We start from the raw sequence: 18,765 nt of genomic DNA on the forward strand, positions 1-18,765 counted from the left end.
AAAAAAGCAAGACCCATCTATATGCTGCCTATAAGAGACTCATTTCAGACTTAAAGACACATGTACATTGAAAGTAAAGGGATGGAAAAGCATTTATCATGCAAATGGAGGTGAAAAGAAAGCTGGGTTAACAATACTTACATTGGACAAAATAGACTTTAAAGCGAAGACTGTAACAAGAAACAAAGAAGGACACAATATAATCCTAAAGGGAACAGTTGAAAGAACAAGAAGATATAAAAATTGTAAATATTGCACCCAATATGGGAACTGTCCAATTTTCCGAACACCAGTGGGGTTGTTGAAAAGAGACTATCTTTTTACATTGCATATTCTTGCCTCTTTTATCATAGGTTAATTGACCATATAATCGTGGGTTTATTTCTGAGCTCTCTATTCTGTTCCATTGATCTATGTGTTTATGTTTGTGCCAGTATCATACTGTTTTGATTACTACAGCTTTGTAGAATATCTTGAAATCTGGGATTGTGATACCTCCCATTTTCTTCCTCTTTTCCAAGATTGCTTTGACTATTCAGGGTCTTTTGTGGTCTTATGTGGTTCCATACAAATTTTAAGATTGTTCTAGTTCTTATTACTTATTCCTTACCAGTTTGGATGCCTTTGTTTTCTTTTGCTTGTCTGATTGCTGTGGCTCAGACTTCCAGTACTATGTTGAGTAAAAGTGGTGAGAATGAACATGATTGTCTTGTTACTGATCTTAGGAGAAAAGTTCTCAGTTTTCCACCATTGAGTATGATGTTACCTGTAGGTTTTTCAAATATGGCCTTTATTATGTAATATGAGTGGGAAAAAATCCCTTCTGATATTCTATGTTGGCCTAGAAAAAGAGGGAAGCTCTCCTCTGTTCCTATTTTCCATTAAATCATCTGGTATCTTCTCAGAGGGATATGTTTGACTAATTCCAACGTTCATTCTTGTGCTCTTTAATTAGAAGTTAATTTTGTATTACACACTTTAATTCCAGTTGCAAACTTCTTTATAAAATGAGTATTCTTACCCATAGGACAAGTAAAGGGAAAATAACATGCTGTTTTTATAAGTGTATTTTATAACATTGGTGTTTGTTATAGCAAATTCATAGAATTAATGAGATAGATTAAAAGGTTGTATCACTTATTAATATAGTAATATTCATTGTTAATTTTCTTAATAATGTAGACATAAATCATATTAATATATTAATTTATGTGTGTATATACACACACATAAATTGCTGGATAATAGAATCCATATTTCTTTGCTTGTTTATGTGGCCCAAAGCATAAATGAGATCTACACTTTTTTATTTTAATTTAATGATGCTTAGTAATATGTAAGTCATTTTACAATATACCATGTACATTATAGAAACTGTCTCTAGAAAATACAAATTATGGAAAAATGCAGCCTTTCTGTGTATACAATATGCAATAAATGGCAGTGACTTTTAATATCAAATAGTGGGTAATAAAGAAATAATACCACTTACAAACATTTAACATTTTAACACGTTTTGCTGATTGCTCAAGGTGCCTGGTATGTTCTAGTTGGTGTTTTTCAAAACCATTTTTTTTTTCATGTCCATTCTGTGATGGGTAGCTTTTGTGTGTGTGTGTGTGTTTCTTTTTTTTTTTTTATTTTTTTATTGTTATGTTAATATCCATATATTACATCATTCGTTTTAGATGTAGTGTTCCATGATTCATTGTTTGTGCATAACACCCAGTGCTCCATGCAGAACATGCCCTCTTTAATACCCATCACCAGGCTAACCCATCCTCCCACCCCCCTAAAACCATTTTTTTATAACATGTCATTCTAGATCCTTGTGGGTTTTTCATTTTATATAGCAGCTTAAATTCACGCACTAACACATGTATGAAATATTTTGAAATAAATTATAATTTTAGGTTCCAATTTCACTGTCTCTTTGTTCCTCCAGGTGGCTTTTACAGTACTTTTTGATTTGGAAGCACTTCTGAAGATATGGTGTTTGGGATTTACTGGATATATTAGCTCATCTCTCCACAAATTTGAACTACTACTCGTAATTGGAACTACTCTTCATGTATATCCAGATCTTTATCATTCTCAGTTCACATACTTTCAGGTAATATGAAGAATGTCTATTTGTCTGTAGAATTTTTTTCTTTCCAGAGAAAATACCAGTCACGTTATAACAACTATACAGAATTATATTAAATAGTTATATATAATTATTATATAATAAACACAACCTTGAGGTAAGCCCAATGACATCTTCAATACCAAAAACAGTGCACTCATAAATTATAACATTGTTTTTCAAACTTCTGAAAATGCACAGTAATAAATGGAGATGTTTTAGATGAAATTTTCTCCTTAGATGAAAAAAAAATGCATTCCAACTTCACTAATTTTATTTATTGGCGATTCCAAAGCTGTTATTTTCAGAGCAATTTTAACTTCGGGTGCCAAATTACAACTTGAAACTCTATACTTCTGATACCTCAGGAAAGGACATGAAAACATAATTCACAAAAATGATAACAAATATCCTGCAACCATGGGTGAAAAGCTGAGCCTCTAGTAATCACTGCCAAAAGTACTGAAATCACAGAGGATATCATGGTTCAATCTTTCAGTATATCAACATCTTTGGACATAAATCCCTTGTCATTTGTTGGGTTATATCCTTAGGCTTGGTTATCATAAGTGAGGTGACCGAGCAAGAGATATACATATGTTTAAAACTCTTGATATGAAATGTACTTCCCAATCATGCCATTATATGCTCTTGGGTGCTGCTGTCTAGATTTACAAAATCAACATGAGCATTTAGTACCTACGTTTGAGAATCATTGTACATAATTATAGAAAATATGCCTGATAATCAAAACAACAAGATATCTTTAACAAACCTATTAAGTCAACCAAACTAAGAAAAATATTGATACCTATTTCAGTAAGGATACATATACAAAATATATTCAGGGCTTTAAAATTCCTCTAGTTTCTCACAGATAATTTTTTAGTGAAAAGTTAGAAATACATTAAAATTTTGAATGCAAATATATTTATTTTGGAATTGTTCATGAGAAAAAAATGGGACTTTTAAAATGGTAAACATTTGAGGAATAGCTTAGGAAGTCATATGCAAATTTGACCATAAAATAATGACTATCATGAATTTGTGATTACTTAGAGATATGATTCATTATCTCTAGTTTTTTTCTACTTAGAGATATGATTCATTATCTCTAGGTTTTTTCTACTTGTCTATTTTTCACAAAGTATCTAAAATTAGTATGCATGGTTCTAATCATTTTTTATAGATAGAGATATAGTTGAATAATATGCTGTCAATGAAGTTTGCAACTTCCAGTGTTGTCTTTGATCCTGGATTATAACCTAAAATAATTTTATTTATGTTAATGGTTAAGTGATTTTCATTTGTATCTCTCTATACATGACCGTGTTTATATTTTTCTAATGAAATAATTAAACACTACTTCAGTTATTGTTTGGCTAAAATACAGATCTCTGCAGAAGTTCAAGTGAATTTTTGCAAATTCACATATAAGAGCCCACCGTCCTGAGCAGATTAGCTCTTCGTGGACCCACTCTGGTCTCCCTTGTGGGTCCTTGCACTTCTCATCTGACTTGGCCTTACGGCAGCATGGCTTCCTTTAGTGAATTTCACATTTTAATATTGAAGTGAAGTCAACAGTTTAGTACAAAATGACTCCCTTTATAGCATCAGTTATCTCTGAGAGCAATTATTGGTGTTATTCGTCTGTTTATTCGGGTTGATATTTACTGAGCACCTACTATGTGCCAGGCACAGTTCCAGATCCTGAGGACAGAGTTGAACGAGCAGGGAGAAGTCCCACCTCAGTAAGCTTACATTCTAGATGGCAGACAGTTCACAAACAAGTACACATAAGAATGTGGAATAAAGTGCTGGAAATACTATAAAGGAGAAACAAGGGTAAGAAGGATAGAGGTTGGGGTGAGGGGTGGGGGTGAGGTCTATTTTAGATAAGTTGCTCATGGCAGCCCTCTCTGGAGAAGTCGCTAACGAGCAGAGACTGAGCGAAGTGAAGGGGCAAGCCAGGGGACCTCATGGCACCTTCCTGAGGTGAAAACATGTTTGATGTGTTCGGAGAATAGCCTGAAGGCCAGCGTGGCTGGACTGGAATGAGCATAGGGCACCATTGTGCTGGAGGAAGAAATAAAGTGTCACAAAATGCTCTAGCTCTGACATACCCGGGTAATAATGGTGACATTGGTGGGTATTTATTGTGCCTTTACCATGTGCCAGGCACTGTGCCGAGTGCCTTGTGCTGTTTAGTACTCACCACAGTCCTGTGAGACAGAGTATACAAGGCAAGCTGAGCTCCCAAGACATTTGATAACTTGCCCAAGACCACATAACTAGCAAGTGGTGGAAACTCATGACTAAGAAGTTTAATTTCGTAGTCTATATTCTTAGCCATGCAATTTCTAAAGTATCTCACTTGTAATGAACAGAGTGATCTTGAAGAGACAGACTTAGAAATAGGACCAGGAAAATGAGCTTTGGAAGTAGCCACAAAATGTTCTACAGTGCTTATCTTTGAGAGTATGGCTTACTTTATTCCATATCTGTAGGAACACAAGATCAAAAGGCTTTATTGGATAAACAGAGTGAAAAGGATATTTATCCCCAAATAAATGAAAAAGCATAACTAGAATCATTGATAAGGATTTTGCCTTTCCAGGGATACAGGCTCACCCCTTTGAAAATGCTGATCCAATCGGCCGTGTAGGAGTCGTGTTATGTTCTGTTTCTTCCAGCTAATGAAATATTAATTTATCAAAATTGCACAGATGTGCAGAGGCTGTTTTATTAGAATTTGGGATAGGACTCAAAATTACTTAGACAATCTTTTAAGTATGATTTTAATACAAGTGGAGAAAACCCACTGTTTTGAAAGCTGAGCTATAAAGCCAGTTAAATTGTTCCTGTAAACTTGCCTGGACTCAGCTGTTAACAATTAGGTACTGAATCATTTATGTCTGGGAATAACAAATCTGATAAGAATGTGAACACTTCCCATATTATTATTCTGGATATTAATATTAGTGTTAATATTTTAATAGCTCTTATGATAAAGCTGTTCACTTGTTATTTGGAAAGATGGCCTGAGTGTAATATGTTCTGATTTGGAAACATACGTAAATTCTAACAGGAAGACTGGTAGCTTAACCATGTATGTAGCACAATGCTTACTTGGAACAACATGATTTTTCACATAAATTTTCTTTTTTCAGTATTGTGTGAAGGAATTAAAATTAACAACAAGGAAATATACATTTTCTCAGCTGCTTTAAACGTTTGTCCTTTTGTTTCCTATTCACGTGGCTACATTTGTATTCTGTAGGCAGTAGGAATGATAAGGTTCACCATCAATATTTCCTGTTAATTCAGATTCTAGGGGAGTAAATGTGGCTTCAGGTAGGCATGATGCAGAGGCTAAAATGGTATCATAGGGACTCAGTCTATATGTTCACTCCCCTTTCTTCTCTGTCAGTATTATTAAGCTGGCTTTCTCCATCTAGTGGCAAATCTGGCTCCCAGGAGCTCAAGGCTTCAGTGGTGCTTACAGTAATGCCAACTGGAGATAAAAAATGCCACATCTTACAGGTCCAACAAAAGTTCCGAGGATGACTCAGGTCATTGTGAATATTCCCTCCAGGCCCGAATTGTGGACATCACGGAGTCCCTTTTGGACCTGGTGGACCAAGAGTGGAGCAGGAATAATTTGCCAAAGGAACATCAGGAACAGTAGGAAGCTAGGGATGCTGGAAAAATCCAAACATATATATGTGTAAAAATTAAAATCTAGTTTAAAGCACTTCCTGTTCTTTACTATACTGAAAATAGACTATTCATTTTTCTTTTCCTAAGAAGACTTCACAGACACCTAAAGCTCTTATCAAACCGGCTTAGACACCATATATTATTATATTTATACTCACCATATTTTACTTATGCCCAGACACCATATATTATTATATTTATACTCACCATATTTTATTTATGCCCAGACCACAGTTTTCCTGTTTCCTATTTCCTATATCTAACTCTGTGATCTGCCTTACAATCAGTGGGCATACTTTAATTGGAAGCACTTTTTCTTCTCAGAGGCACATAAAAAAAATGTTAACATCTTAGACTTAATTAAAAGATTCTATTTTTTAGGGCGCCTGGGTGGCTTAGTTGTTAAGCATCTGCCTTCAGCTCAGGTCATGATCCCAGAGTCCTTGGATCGAGCCCCTCCTCGAGCCCCGCATCGGGCTCCCTGCTCCACAGGAAGCCTGCTTCTCCCCCTCTCACTCCCCCTGCTTGTGTTCCCTCTCTCGCTGTGTCTCTGTCAAATAAGTAAATAAAATCTTAAAAAAAAATTTTTTTAATTCTATTTTTTCCATGCTTTATGCTTCAACTTTGGATTATATACTAATTTATACTTTTAATCTTATAAATATGCCCTTAAGAGCTATGCTCTATAAAAAAACTTTGTAAGCTATGCCTCTGTATTATACTGCCTTTGCGATTACAGACATTGAACCTTATTTGTGCAACACAGTGTTTGACACATAATAACCAGTATTTGTTAAAGTGAATGAGCAAATGAATTTATTAATTGATAAGCAGCTATGGGGGGTGCATTTGTATACTTGCAAAACATCTAAACATGTGTAGGTGTGTTTAGATGACAAGCTAAGCAGATATAACAAAGATCAAAAGTACAAGTCTTACATAAGACAGAAGTGTGTTTCTCTCCAGTAGTTGGTGGGTGTCCAGGAAAAGTCAGTGGCTCTGCTCCACACGGTCATGCAGGAAGCCAGCTGTTGAGGTGGACTGAATCTCTCAGCCTCTACACAAGGCTTCTATTTCTGGTCCAAAGGGACTACTCCATTTGTTTCTATTTCCCTGCCAGAGGAAGGCATAAATAGTATCCAAGGCAAGTTGATTTACTTTAATGGGCCAAAAGTTGCAAATACTACTTCCTTTCATATTCCATCAGTCTGAACCTAGTCCCCTGGCCACACCTCACTACAAGTGGGACTGGAAAATGTAGTCTAAAGTCCTGGCTAGCCACTTGCTAGGCTAAAATTCTGATAGTTCTGTTATTTAAAGGGAGGGTAGAATGGATATTAGGGCATCAGTCTCAGGCATAAGTGAAGACTCCTTGTTAATAGACTTTTTAAAAAATGTCTTATATACAGTAATACATAAGAAGCTTTATTCTATGAGACGATATAGCTAATTCTGAGCTAAACATTTTCTTCTACATTTGAACATTAGAAAAAAATCACTTTAATTTCAACAACATGTATTACTTAATGGCATTTTGAATTATCGCATCACATGTCAAAAAGCTTCAGTTTTCCTACATTCATTTGGGATTTATTGAGTTCTGGCTCAAGGCAGGCACTGAGCTAGACTGAGATCTTAGTTATGGTATTGTTACTTTTTGTCTGTAGCTGCTCAAATGGAAAAGTGCGATTTTTATGAAGTACTGTGAAAAATGAGGTTTTAGTGTGAACTTATTTAAGATTCAGTGTAAAAAAGTGATCAAGTACATATGTTTTTCTCTCCCACAACAGGTTCTTCGGGTAGTTCGACTTATTAAGATTTCACCAGCATTAGAAGACTTTGTGTACAAGATATTTGGTCCTGGAAAAAAGCTTGGGAGTTTGGTTGTATTTACTGCCAGCCTCTTGATTGTTATGTCAGCAATTAGTCTGCAGATGTTCTGCTTTGTCGAAGAACTGGACAGGTTTACAACGTTTCCAAGGGTAAGAATAAAAAATGCAGCCAATTTAATTCCTTCTTCCTATTTTAGTAATAATGGTTAACATCAAAATAGTTTCCCTTTAAGAGTGGTTCAAAAATATAGCCATATTTTTGATAACTTAGAATAATTCAGTTTTGATATTTAAAATGGTCTCTTCTGCAGGGTGCAGGCATTTGAGCACATTTTCAGTATTGTGAGATTATACATCAATTCTAAAATTCTGGAAATAGTCTAATAGAATGAGATGCTGAAACCAGTCAAGATGAAAGCTAGGGTTCTCAGCACCTATAGATGAAAATATAATAGAATTTTTAAATAAAGTTTTTGTGTCTGTGAGAGTTATCATTTTAAAATCTGTTTTATAATTCATATATTTTTATGACAAGCATAATCTAGAAGGGGGTTTTGATTTTCAATGTAATAAAATTCATAAACTCTTCAGATATTAAATGTCTTCAGAAGATTATCTAGTTCATGCCTCTGCATTATCATTAGAATTCACTTAGGCTATGAACGAAGTTAAAAATCAATCAATTCATAAACAGAACTCATGTAGAAAATATAGCTCTAATCAAGGATTCTGAAATTTAACTCCATGTGGATTTAGAAACATGAAAAAAATATAATGACCAAGACAAAAAAATATATATTCTTTCACCATAAGCTGAAATAACAAGGCCTATTATATGGGAAGGATAATCTTGGAGTAACAGCAGGATGTAATACATTTTTTAAAATAAGCTTTGAGGACAAAGGTGTCTGTACTCAAACTGGTAGACTAATAAAGCCTGGTTATTTTTTTTTTTAATCTTGTGCTAAATTTGTTACACATCACCAAGCATTTGTTGAGTGCGTATAAACAGCCAGGCAATTTTGGTGATCTTAGGACAGAAACACAACTACGTCCCTAGTTTTCAAGAAATTCTCAGTTGAAGGGGGTGCCCCGTAAGTAAACATGAAGCATGATAAAGGCAGGCTCAAGGTGCTCTGGGAACCCAGAGGTAAGGTCTGTAACCAGGAATGGAAAAGTCCAAGAAGGCTTCTTGAAGGAGGCGATTACTAAAGAACAGTCGTAGGTAGCCAGGTATCCCAGGTTTGGGGAACAGCATATGCAAAAGGTCTGAGGTGAGCCATTCTTGTTCCAGAACTTAAAGGAGAAAGAAAGGTCAATGTGAGAGGAGGACATAAGACCAAGGAAGTTTTAAGTTGGATGAAAGTGTGATTGTGTTTAAATGCTATTGAGAGAGCGAGGGCGAGGTTGAAGATGTATGAGACAGAGGACAGTAGCAAAATGTTCCCGGAGGGGGCATCCAGAGCACGGGCATAAAGACTGGTCTCAGATAGGTGTTGACTTGTCCTATGTCCAGGTGGTGATATAGGACAGTGAGCCAAACTGAAAGTCACAGTGAGTCTTTGTTCACTTACTGCCACAGTGCAAGCAACAGGCAGAAATAAGCACCAGCTCCCAGCATTCCGTGTTCCCCACTGAACAGTATTGGGTGAGTGTCAGGTGGGAAAGCACAGATGTGGCAGGAAGAATAGAGAAAGATGCCTTAGTTGAGGTCCCTGATGATGCACCCTCAGAATAGAAGCACCTGAGCTAGGAATATGGCTGTGCATAAAAGCATGGCAGCCTGGAGTGGGGGGCGTGCCGAGTTTCTACCTCCAGCTCCCTCCAGAGGCCTCCCCTGTGAGCCCGTCAGGCAGAGCCTCCCCAGTGCCTGTGGTCAGGCCACAGGGGATGTGGTTGGCCCGGAGCCAGACTCTTCAACAAGAGGCTCAGCTCTTCCTGCAGGGCTGGGTGGGCAGATGTAGGCAGAGATGACAGTGATATCATTAAGCCCACCTTCTCTTAGTCTGCCCCCTCATGGGGGAAATGAAAATTGCAGAATGCCACTTTGAGAATGACACTGTCATTATCACAGCCCATCTCTGAGGCCGGGTTAATTCAGCACATAGTATTGAAGGCCCACTAAGGGTCAGCCATTGTTCTAGCAGCAGGGGATCCTAAAAAGAAAACCACCCTCAGTCCGCTTCTTTATGAATACAGTCTTCTCTTAATTTCAAATCTTATCTTCATCTTTTACCATCTCCGCTAATCTCACGTCACTGATTTTATATCTCTTCCCCAAAACCTCTTTGAGCCGGACGGCTTTTGGAGTTCATAATATTCCAGATATTATAAGGGTGATATCACCCCCTTGTTGATCTGAATTGTTTGAATCAGCACATTGTAATCAACACACTAATGCTTCTTTAGCAAAACATCAACCTTTGGACAAAGAAGGATAAATAAGGACAATAAATAAATCTTAGGTCAGATTGGATTTCTGCCACTAAATGAGCTACCAAAAAAAAAAAAGAAGGAAATATTTTAGGTACTTTCAAGAATTTTGGAATAGTGAAGTTGTGAGTCAGGGCCGTGGCATGCATAGGAAGGCATTGCGGATAGTCTGCACTTCTTGTCTTAGAGATCTGATTTCTTATTACCCCTCTAGCACTTTTTTTTAAAAAGATTTTATTTATTTATTTGACAGAGAGAGACACAGCGAGAGAGGGAACACAAGCAGGGGGAGTGGGAGAGGGAGAAGCAGGCTTCCCGTGGAGCAGGGAGCCTGATGCGGGGCTCAATCCCAGGACCCTGGGATCATGACCTGAGCCGAAGGCAGACGCTTAATGACTGAGCCACCCAGGTGCCCCACCCCTCCAGCACTTTTTGGCTGTATGACACCGGCCAAATTATTCTTGTAGCTTTTATTTTTTCACATCTAAAATCCGGGTAAAAATAGTATTTTCCTCATAGCGTTGTGTGTATTGAATCATATACAAAAACAGCCCCACTCTGGGCTTAGAAAGCATTTTTCAAATGTTGTATTCTATGTAATATATTTGAAGTCGGTATTTTAGATTCTGTATGAAAGACCAGGCTGCTTCAGAGCCATCCGACTTAGCCCCATGGGATTTGCTCTATTTTTCCAGCCATAATAGTAATCAAGTAGCATTACGTTTTCAGGTCTCCAGTTACTCAATTGTGCCTTTCTGCCTGATTACTTTGACCATCTTAATGAAAGCAGCCCGGCGACTATGGGGCCCCCTAATCAGTGATTCTGCAGCTGACAGGGTTGACAGCCTAAATGTGTGAAATGACTAGGAGTAGATTTTTCCTTGCCCATGAACATAATTATGAGTTAAATCCCTGAAAAATAATCAAATTTTGCAAGAAATGTTAAAAAACATTGCAGCTACAAAAAGTAGTCATTATCATTCCCAGTCACATAAAGCACCAACCGTTGGTGCTACTTGCCTGATAGGAAATCAGAAGAGATGGTCAAAAACACATGACTGTCGATGTTAGATTTCTGTTAGGACACTCGTCTATGGGTCTTACCCCTTCCCTTCTTCTAGGACATCTCCTTCATTATACAGTGGTTGGGTATTGAGGTGGGTTGGTTAATTACAGTATTAGCCAGAGCGCACAACACACCATTGGTGGGAGCCAGCCTCCAAGATGGCCCGGACTCAAGTAAAGATGATAGAAACAAGTGCTGATTCATCTAGTTCCCATTTTACTTTGGGATGCATCATGTGATCTTTCTTACACATACTTAGAGCTATGGGGTACAGGAGAGTCAACTGTGTACACACTTGAGAGATGCTGGGAGAATACCCGCCATGAAGAAAGGAGTCTAGCAAAGGTGGGTCCAGCCTGACTTGGCAAAACAGCCTCAGTCTTTGTGCCCAGGGAAGAATTTTCCTGTGGCTCTTTCTTGAACCAGATCCTGAGCCAGCCATCTAGGTGGCATATTCTCCCTAGAGAAATAAGACTGGATATAAAACCACTGTTTAATTGGACTTGATTGCATCTTGGGCCCAGCTACCCCCTGTGAAACCCTCTAGGAAAACCTGACATGGACATGTGGAGATGATTTCCCCACCCACTTTCCAAGAAGAGAAGCTCAGAGGGGCAGAGGAAACAGCAGTGTGGGCACACTAAGTGCTTGCCCAAGTGCCTGCCCACTGCTTGACCCCCTGACGGAGCTCCAGCCACACTGAAAGTCCCCAGCTACTTCCTGGAATACTTGAAGGTGAAGAGGTCCTAAAAACTTGCATTATTCCACAAGTTCCCTAATGGGTCTCCCTGTCTCAGTCAGCTGCTCTTCAATCATTCTCCATTTGCAGCAGAAATTAAACACCCTCCTGTTTAAAACGTTTCAAGGTCCTCCTTTCCCTCAAGATAACAAACATTTTAATATGGTTTCTGTATCTTTTTGTCTCCATCCCCAGTTACCTCGCTGGGCTCATATTTCAGGATTTCCTCTACCACATCTTTCAAAGGCAGAGAGGGCATCTGTCTTGCTCAGTAAATCCCCCCATGCTTAGCACAACACTTGCTAGTGAATAGGCTTTCATTGATGAATGAATAACAATGCTAGACCAAAGCAAATTTCTCCGATCCTTCCACACTGTATCATATTCAACATCCCAGAGTCTTTCTTCCACTGCTTTCCCTTCCTCAAGGAACCACTTTACCCTCCATCACCCTAACCCTTATCCCATCTGAAATCTTTGCATAATTCTGTCAGAGTACTTTGGCAGGAAGTAGCAGAAATCTAGCCTCCAACTGACTTGAACAATTGGGAAATTTCTCACAAAATTCGAGATTAGGTAGATTAGGCAGAAAACCAAGATTCTGAATCTTTTACTGAAATGGTCTCAGTTGTGGGTTGAATTATGTGCCCCAAAAAGATATGGTGAAGTACTCCGAAATGACCTTATTTGGAAATAGAGGTGATAAAATTCAAATGAGGTCATGGGGGCGGGCCCTGACCCAGTATGACTGATAGTTTCTAAAGAGAGGAGATTTGGACACAAACACAGACATACACAGAGGGGGGACGATATGAAGACACACGAGAAGGCAGCCATGTGATTGGGGTTTCATCTACCCACCAAGGACCTCCCAGGTTTGCTGGCAATCATCTGAAGCTAGAAGAGGCTGGGAGAATCTTTCAGAGGGAGCTTGGTCTTGCCAACACCTTGACTTCACACTGCTGAGCTGTGATATAATAAATTCCCTTGTTTTCAGCCACTCAGTTTTGGTACTTTGTTAAAGCAGTCCAAGCAAACTACTGCAGTTGCTTTCTCCATGTGTTGTCTTCATGTATTAGCAAACCAGATGCAACATTTCCAGAATTTGCAATAAAATCTTGAGGAAGAAGAGGGTCATCCCCATCCAGGTCTCCTTCTTAAGAGCAAGGACACATTTCCCAGTACCATTTTCTACTATCCCCAGCAAACTTGCTGTCATCACTCATTGGCAGGATTGGGTAACTTGGTCATCCCTAAAGGAATCATTGGCAAGATGACTGGAGTCAACAGGATTGGCTTAGATTAATCATGTGGGAAGGGATGGCTATTGGAGAAACAACCACAAAACCTACTACAATGGTCAGATGCAGAGTTTGGACAAGATTTCTCTCACGTCTCTCGCCTCCAAAGCTTTTATATGTCTGGTGCAAACAGGGTGTGTAAATAGACATGTGGTAGGAGGAGGGCTGGTGTTTAATTTCTCTCACCAGAAGCATCTGGGCCCCAGCTCTTTGCCCACATAGTATCTGCAGAGCAGCTAGCATAGGGCCTGGCACAGAGTGGATTCCTGCTCTCCCTCTTTTTATGGCGGTTGTCACTTTCTGTTACACACCATTGACATTTATGCAAGCTTCTGTTGCCTCTACTAGACCACAAGAACTTGAGGGTGGCAGCTTCGTGCTCTCCTCTCCCAAAGCACTTAACACAATGCCAATGCCATGGGGTCCAAAGCATCAGGAAGTAGAGTCGGGGCAGAAACAACCATTGGAGCCTCAGCAGACGGTCCCATGAGATGGAGAAGAGAAACTTGACATTTGTTAATGGGGGGGGGGGGGAAGGAAGATCTATTGATAGAATTTAATAAAACAACTTTGTCCTCTCAACTAATCACTTTCTCTCCTAATTTGGACCAAACAGACACTTCACCCAAGGAAGATCAAGTCTTGCTGTGAGGCAGGGTATTCCCCCCCGTTCTTCTTTTTTTGGGACTACTACCTTGTGTTACAAGGAGGACAATTAGATTAACTTTTCATGATGAAACAGCCTGTATAGATCATAGGCCTAGTTGACAGGCAGGAGCCACCAGTCTTTCTTTAACAAAGACAAAAACAAGTTGCATGTTTCCCGTAGTTGTCTGACAAAAGCTCATGCTTTTTTTTTTTTTTTTTTAATATTTTATTTATTTTTTTGACGGAGAGAGAGACAGTGAGAGAGGGAACACAAGCAGGGGGAGTGGTAGAGGGAGAAGCAGACCTCCCACTGAGCAGGGAGCCTGATGCCGGGCTCAATCCCAGCACCCTGGGATCATGACCTGAGCCGAGGGCAGACGCTTAAGGACTGAGCCACCCAGGCCCCCTAAAGCTCATGCTTTTAAACATCCACTGTACATCTTCCTTCAGCTCAATATCTTTATTCCTTTTAATCTCCCACTAACATAACAATACACAGGCCTCATTTGTTTTCCAGTTCTACAAATGGGGAGTTTTCTAATTCATAAGCAATACAATACCATCTGTAAGAACCGGTACTCAAATTTTAATATATTATGTATTTCATATGTTTTCTTACTTTGCATTCTCTCAATGCTAATTACTTGCTCTGTTGAATTTTCACTTATAAAATCATGTCCAAAGCAGTTATATAATATAAGCAGTAAATGCTATAAAACACTTAATTACAAATTAATTTCCCTGTCTCCTCTCACCACCAAAATGGCTAATCATGCTTTTAGTTGTACTGAAAGAATTACTGAGAAATTGAAAGAAACAACTTGCTCCTTAATTTTTTTTCATTTTTTTGCCAGATATAGAGAGTCTGACTATATTTCTAATAAATTCAAGGTATAGTTTATCTTCAAAAGTATAGTTACTAGTTCAATCTTTATTAATTTTTGTTTTATTCTTTCACATATTTTTAATTTTTCAGGGAATATTTCAGACATGCAAAGAGATGTAAAGACTAGTAAAGTATATTCTTCTGTGGCCATACGTAGCTTAACAAGCATGTTAGTAGCGGATCTCAAGTCCTTGAGTGTCCCTTCCTTCTCACTCCCTTCCCTTTCCTGGAGAAACACTTTTCTGAATTTGCTGCTTATGTTCTTAGTGCATTCCTTTATGTTTTAGTGTATGTAGAAGCATCAACTGAAAATCACATATCTTTATGCATAATTTAAACCTGCCTTATATGGTCTCAAACTGTGCTGTTTCTTCTGCTAATTGCTTTTTTTTTTGCTCAACACTATGTTTGTGAGATTTACTAACGAGTACATATACTGCATTTTATTTTTCTTGTGGTTTAATAAACAACTATATATTGCATTCTATTTATAATGCACTATTCATATGAACACTTCACAATTTGTTTTCCCATTCTCCTGTGTAAATAGGACTTATGACTATGATGGAATTTCACTTCTGTGAATAGGCTATACTAATCAGTTAATTTGGAGTCCGTCAGAAAGGAGATTATCTTGGGTGTGCCTGACCCACTCAGAGGGACTGGGCTCTTAGTAAGAGGCATTTGTTGCAAGAGTCTCTTGTTGGCTTTGAAGAAGTAAGCTGTCATGTTAAAGGGCCATGTGGCTAGGTCTTGAGGGTAGCGATTAGGGGCTGTGTGCTTCAAGAATGCAAGATCCTCTGTCCTGCAACCATAGGAATTGAATTCTGAGAACAGTCTGAATGGGGGTTGAAGAAACTCCAAATGAGACCACAGCCCAGCCTACAGCTTGATTTCAAGTTCTGAGATCCTGAGCAGAGAACCCAGTTACATTGTACCCACATCTCTAACCTACAGAAACTGCAAATAATAAATTGGTATTGTTCTAAGGTGCTGAATTTGTGATCATTTGTAACCCAGAAATACAAAACTAATGCATGCAGGTTTTGGATATTTGTTTCTCATATTTTGTGACTCCAAATAGTGCTGCTCTGAACATTGCAAGTGAACTTGTACACATGTGAAATTCTGCACGTGTGGATGTTTTGGGGGGATATGTAGCTAATAATAGAATTGCTGAGTCTTAGAATAAAGATAACTCAACTTTAGCGGGTACTGATAATCTTGCATTCCGGTGTAATTTCCCCAGTGTATCTGCCAACAGTGGTACATGAGAATGTTCTCTGCTTCACAGCTCAGCAACACTTGGTCTTGTCAGGCTGTGTTTTGCTTTCAACATTTAGCTCTTCAGTTAACCTAAATTGATTTTTGTGGTTGCTATGAGATAGGGAGCAATCTTATTTAATTTCCTTTCATATCCTTTGGATAACCCATTGTCACAGTACCATTTATTGACTAGTCTGTCCATTCCGTATGGTTCTTCTGTGCTGGCTGTGTCAGAATAGGATTCCATATATGTGTGTCCTGGTAAAGACACACAAACTCCTTTCGCCATGAAAAAAACTTTTTTCATCAACCTCTGATGAAGCCCAAAGACTATCCAGCCTTACTCGAGTATCTCAGTTAACAGCCTCCAGCTTTCAAGGGTCTGTGAATTTGCCCCTTGGGCCTGACAGTATATGAAAAGCCAAAGGCTAGCAGTGACCATAAATCCCCTAAGATTGCCTTTTTTTGAGCCAAGCTGCTTATCAGCTTTTGGTCCCAGGGTTTCCATTACTTCCTTGGGACCTTAACTAGGCCTTTAAAAGGATGTTGTATTTTAACCAGAATTTGGAGTGGGGGATTATCAGTTTTTTCCCATATATGATCAGACACTGAGGTTCACTAATATAAGTTTTGAGAATTAAAAAACCCATTCCATTGATTATCTTTCAGATGGATAGATTTCTTTTTTTTTCCTATAGACACAATGTGAGACCAGGCCATCCCAACATCTACCTTCACCATCTGCAGCCTCATATTTGTTTGCAATTTGTTTGCATTACAGATATTGTCTCCTCTTGATTCTCCTAACCTCATGTTGGTGCTCCCCTAATTGAAATCCATTGTCCACAAAATATCAGATACATCCATTCACAGTGATTGACTAAATAAATTGTGTATGTGTTTTGTTGCTGTTTATAATTCAGCCCACATTCTCTGTGTGATGCAACTATGAGGTGTCCACACTTGAACAAACATACTAACTGTCGTCTTTAACTTGTAACATAGTTAAGAGTGTAAGGAAGAGGTCAACTTATCCCATAGTAGACACATAAGAAAGAACTCAAATAAGCCAGAAGGTGAAATACGATATCAAAGATGTGCTGGAGAATATTTTAAAATTCTGGGAACCTACTGTGTGCTGAGCACTGAGCTTCCAAATATCACCTCATTTTAATAAGAAGAAGGGTTTGCTTCCAGGGATGGAGGTCTGCAAAGCTATATGAAGAGTGGTCTTTAGGGGTGCGTATGGTTTCAACAGATAAGAACTTGGATAATAGCATTAGATAAGAGTCTAATGCTATCAGGAAGGGAATGCTTCCCTTATCAGGAAGACAGAATGAGTAAATCAGAGACATAGAGAATCACAGGGCCTGGAGGGACAGATGAGAAAGGAACTGCAGTGTTCGTTTGGAGCCAGACAATAGGGTGTTTTCTGAGGTTGGGATTGTGACACAGCGAGCTGTTGAAAATTTCACTCTTTTATTTTCTTTCTGGAGAATAAAAGAAGAGCTATTTTAAGGACGGTTACACTGGCAGAAATATTACTTCTCTGAGGAGGTATTTTCATTGAACAAAATTCATTTTTATTGACTAAAGACAAAACTTTATAATTGAGGAATTTGCAGCACCATCAGGGCAGGAAGGGAAGTAATTTTTTATTTTCTCTGTGTGGCCATTACTCTGTCAAATCTTCTACAGTCTCTTAAAGTTGGTCCCATCTAAGGCTTTAGGACAAATTCATCCATGTCTGGATCTAGCTCTGTAATAGAAACTAGTACCCTGGTTTAAATTTTAAAGCATAAAGTGATATAACTTAATGTAACCATCTCCCCCCAAAGAAGCTGTAAAATTAACTTTATTTTCTTTCCACTATAACATTAGAGGGGTTGGTTGGGTTTTTTTGTTTTTTTGTTCAGTTTTTTTGTTTTTTTTGTTTTGTTTTGTTTTGCTTTTTCTGCTCCTAGTTGAATTTCTTTCTGTGGTGATTCATCAGTGGCATAGTGATAAAATAATATCCAGTGTACTTCCTTTTAAAGGGCAACTTTAACGTAGCATGAATCACACAGAGACATCTGTCTTTTCCGTTGTGTGTTGACATCATTAGTCCACTGAACTGCAGTTATCAGAATTATTCCTTGAATAAAGCATCCTTATATTCCAACCCTGAATCCCAGATGGGCACTCTTTTGGGGAGGACCTTTTTTGCACCTCATCATATTTTGGTTTTCTACCAATTTCTCATTTGCAGTTTTCCAACTATTAACTGCCGTATTACATTACTATTATTTTAATAATCAATCTACTCCATCCCACCAACTTCAGAAATAAATGAGAGCCATTAATGAGGAATATTTGCCTCAGTTAAGATGAACTTCTGTAAGGATATCTTCTGATGAGAAGGTGACTATATTATTAAATATTTTGTTGAGTCTTACCTACAAAAAAAAAAAAAAAATACCGTCTGTGATTAGACATTTCAACTGTCCTCTCATGACTACCTAAATTCCCCATCATTAAAAATAGACTCGTAGTACATATTTTAGAGGATGTGCTGCAATGTAACAGGCAATATAATACAACAAGTAGTATACTTAGGGGTGTTCTTAAATGTCATGGAAACCCAATTTCTCATCATGACCACTAAATACCTAGCAGTAATCACATAGCCCAACATACAAGAGTGCTTTAGTAAATGATTGGGGCATTAACTGAGCACTAAGTACTCACTTTTCTGTATTGCACTGAA

At 38.2% G+C, this 18,765-nt stretch overlaps 1 protein-coding gene across 4 annotated transcripts in view; it reads left to right on the plus strand.

Moving 5' to 3' along the window:
• The window catches only part of NALCN (sodium leak channel, non-selective), a 307,487-nt gene that overhangs the window by 149,703 nt on the left and 139,019 nt on the right, over positions 1-18,765 (plus strand). For all 4 annotated transcript variants that reach the window (XM_032402676.1, XM_032402673.1, XM_032402674.1 and 1 more), the window contains exons 12-13: positions 1,946-2,113; positions 7,639-7,830. In XM_032402676.1, the coding sequence (XP_032258567.1) occupies positions 1,946-2,113; positions 7,639-7,830 (360 nt within the window). The remainder of the gene's footprint in view (positions 1-1,945; positions 2,114-7,638; positions 7,831-18,765) is intronic.

The sequence above is a fragment of the Phoca vitulina genome, unplaced genomic scaffold (assembly GCF_004348235.1).
Source record: "Phoca vitulina isolate PV1807 unplaced genomic scaffold, GSC_HSeal_1.0 scaffold5, whole genome shotgun sequence".
Classification (NCBI taxonomy): domain Eukaryota; kingdom Metazoa; phylum Chordata; class Mammalia; order Carnivora; family Phocidae; genus Phoca; species Phoca vitulina.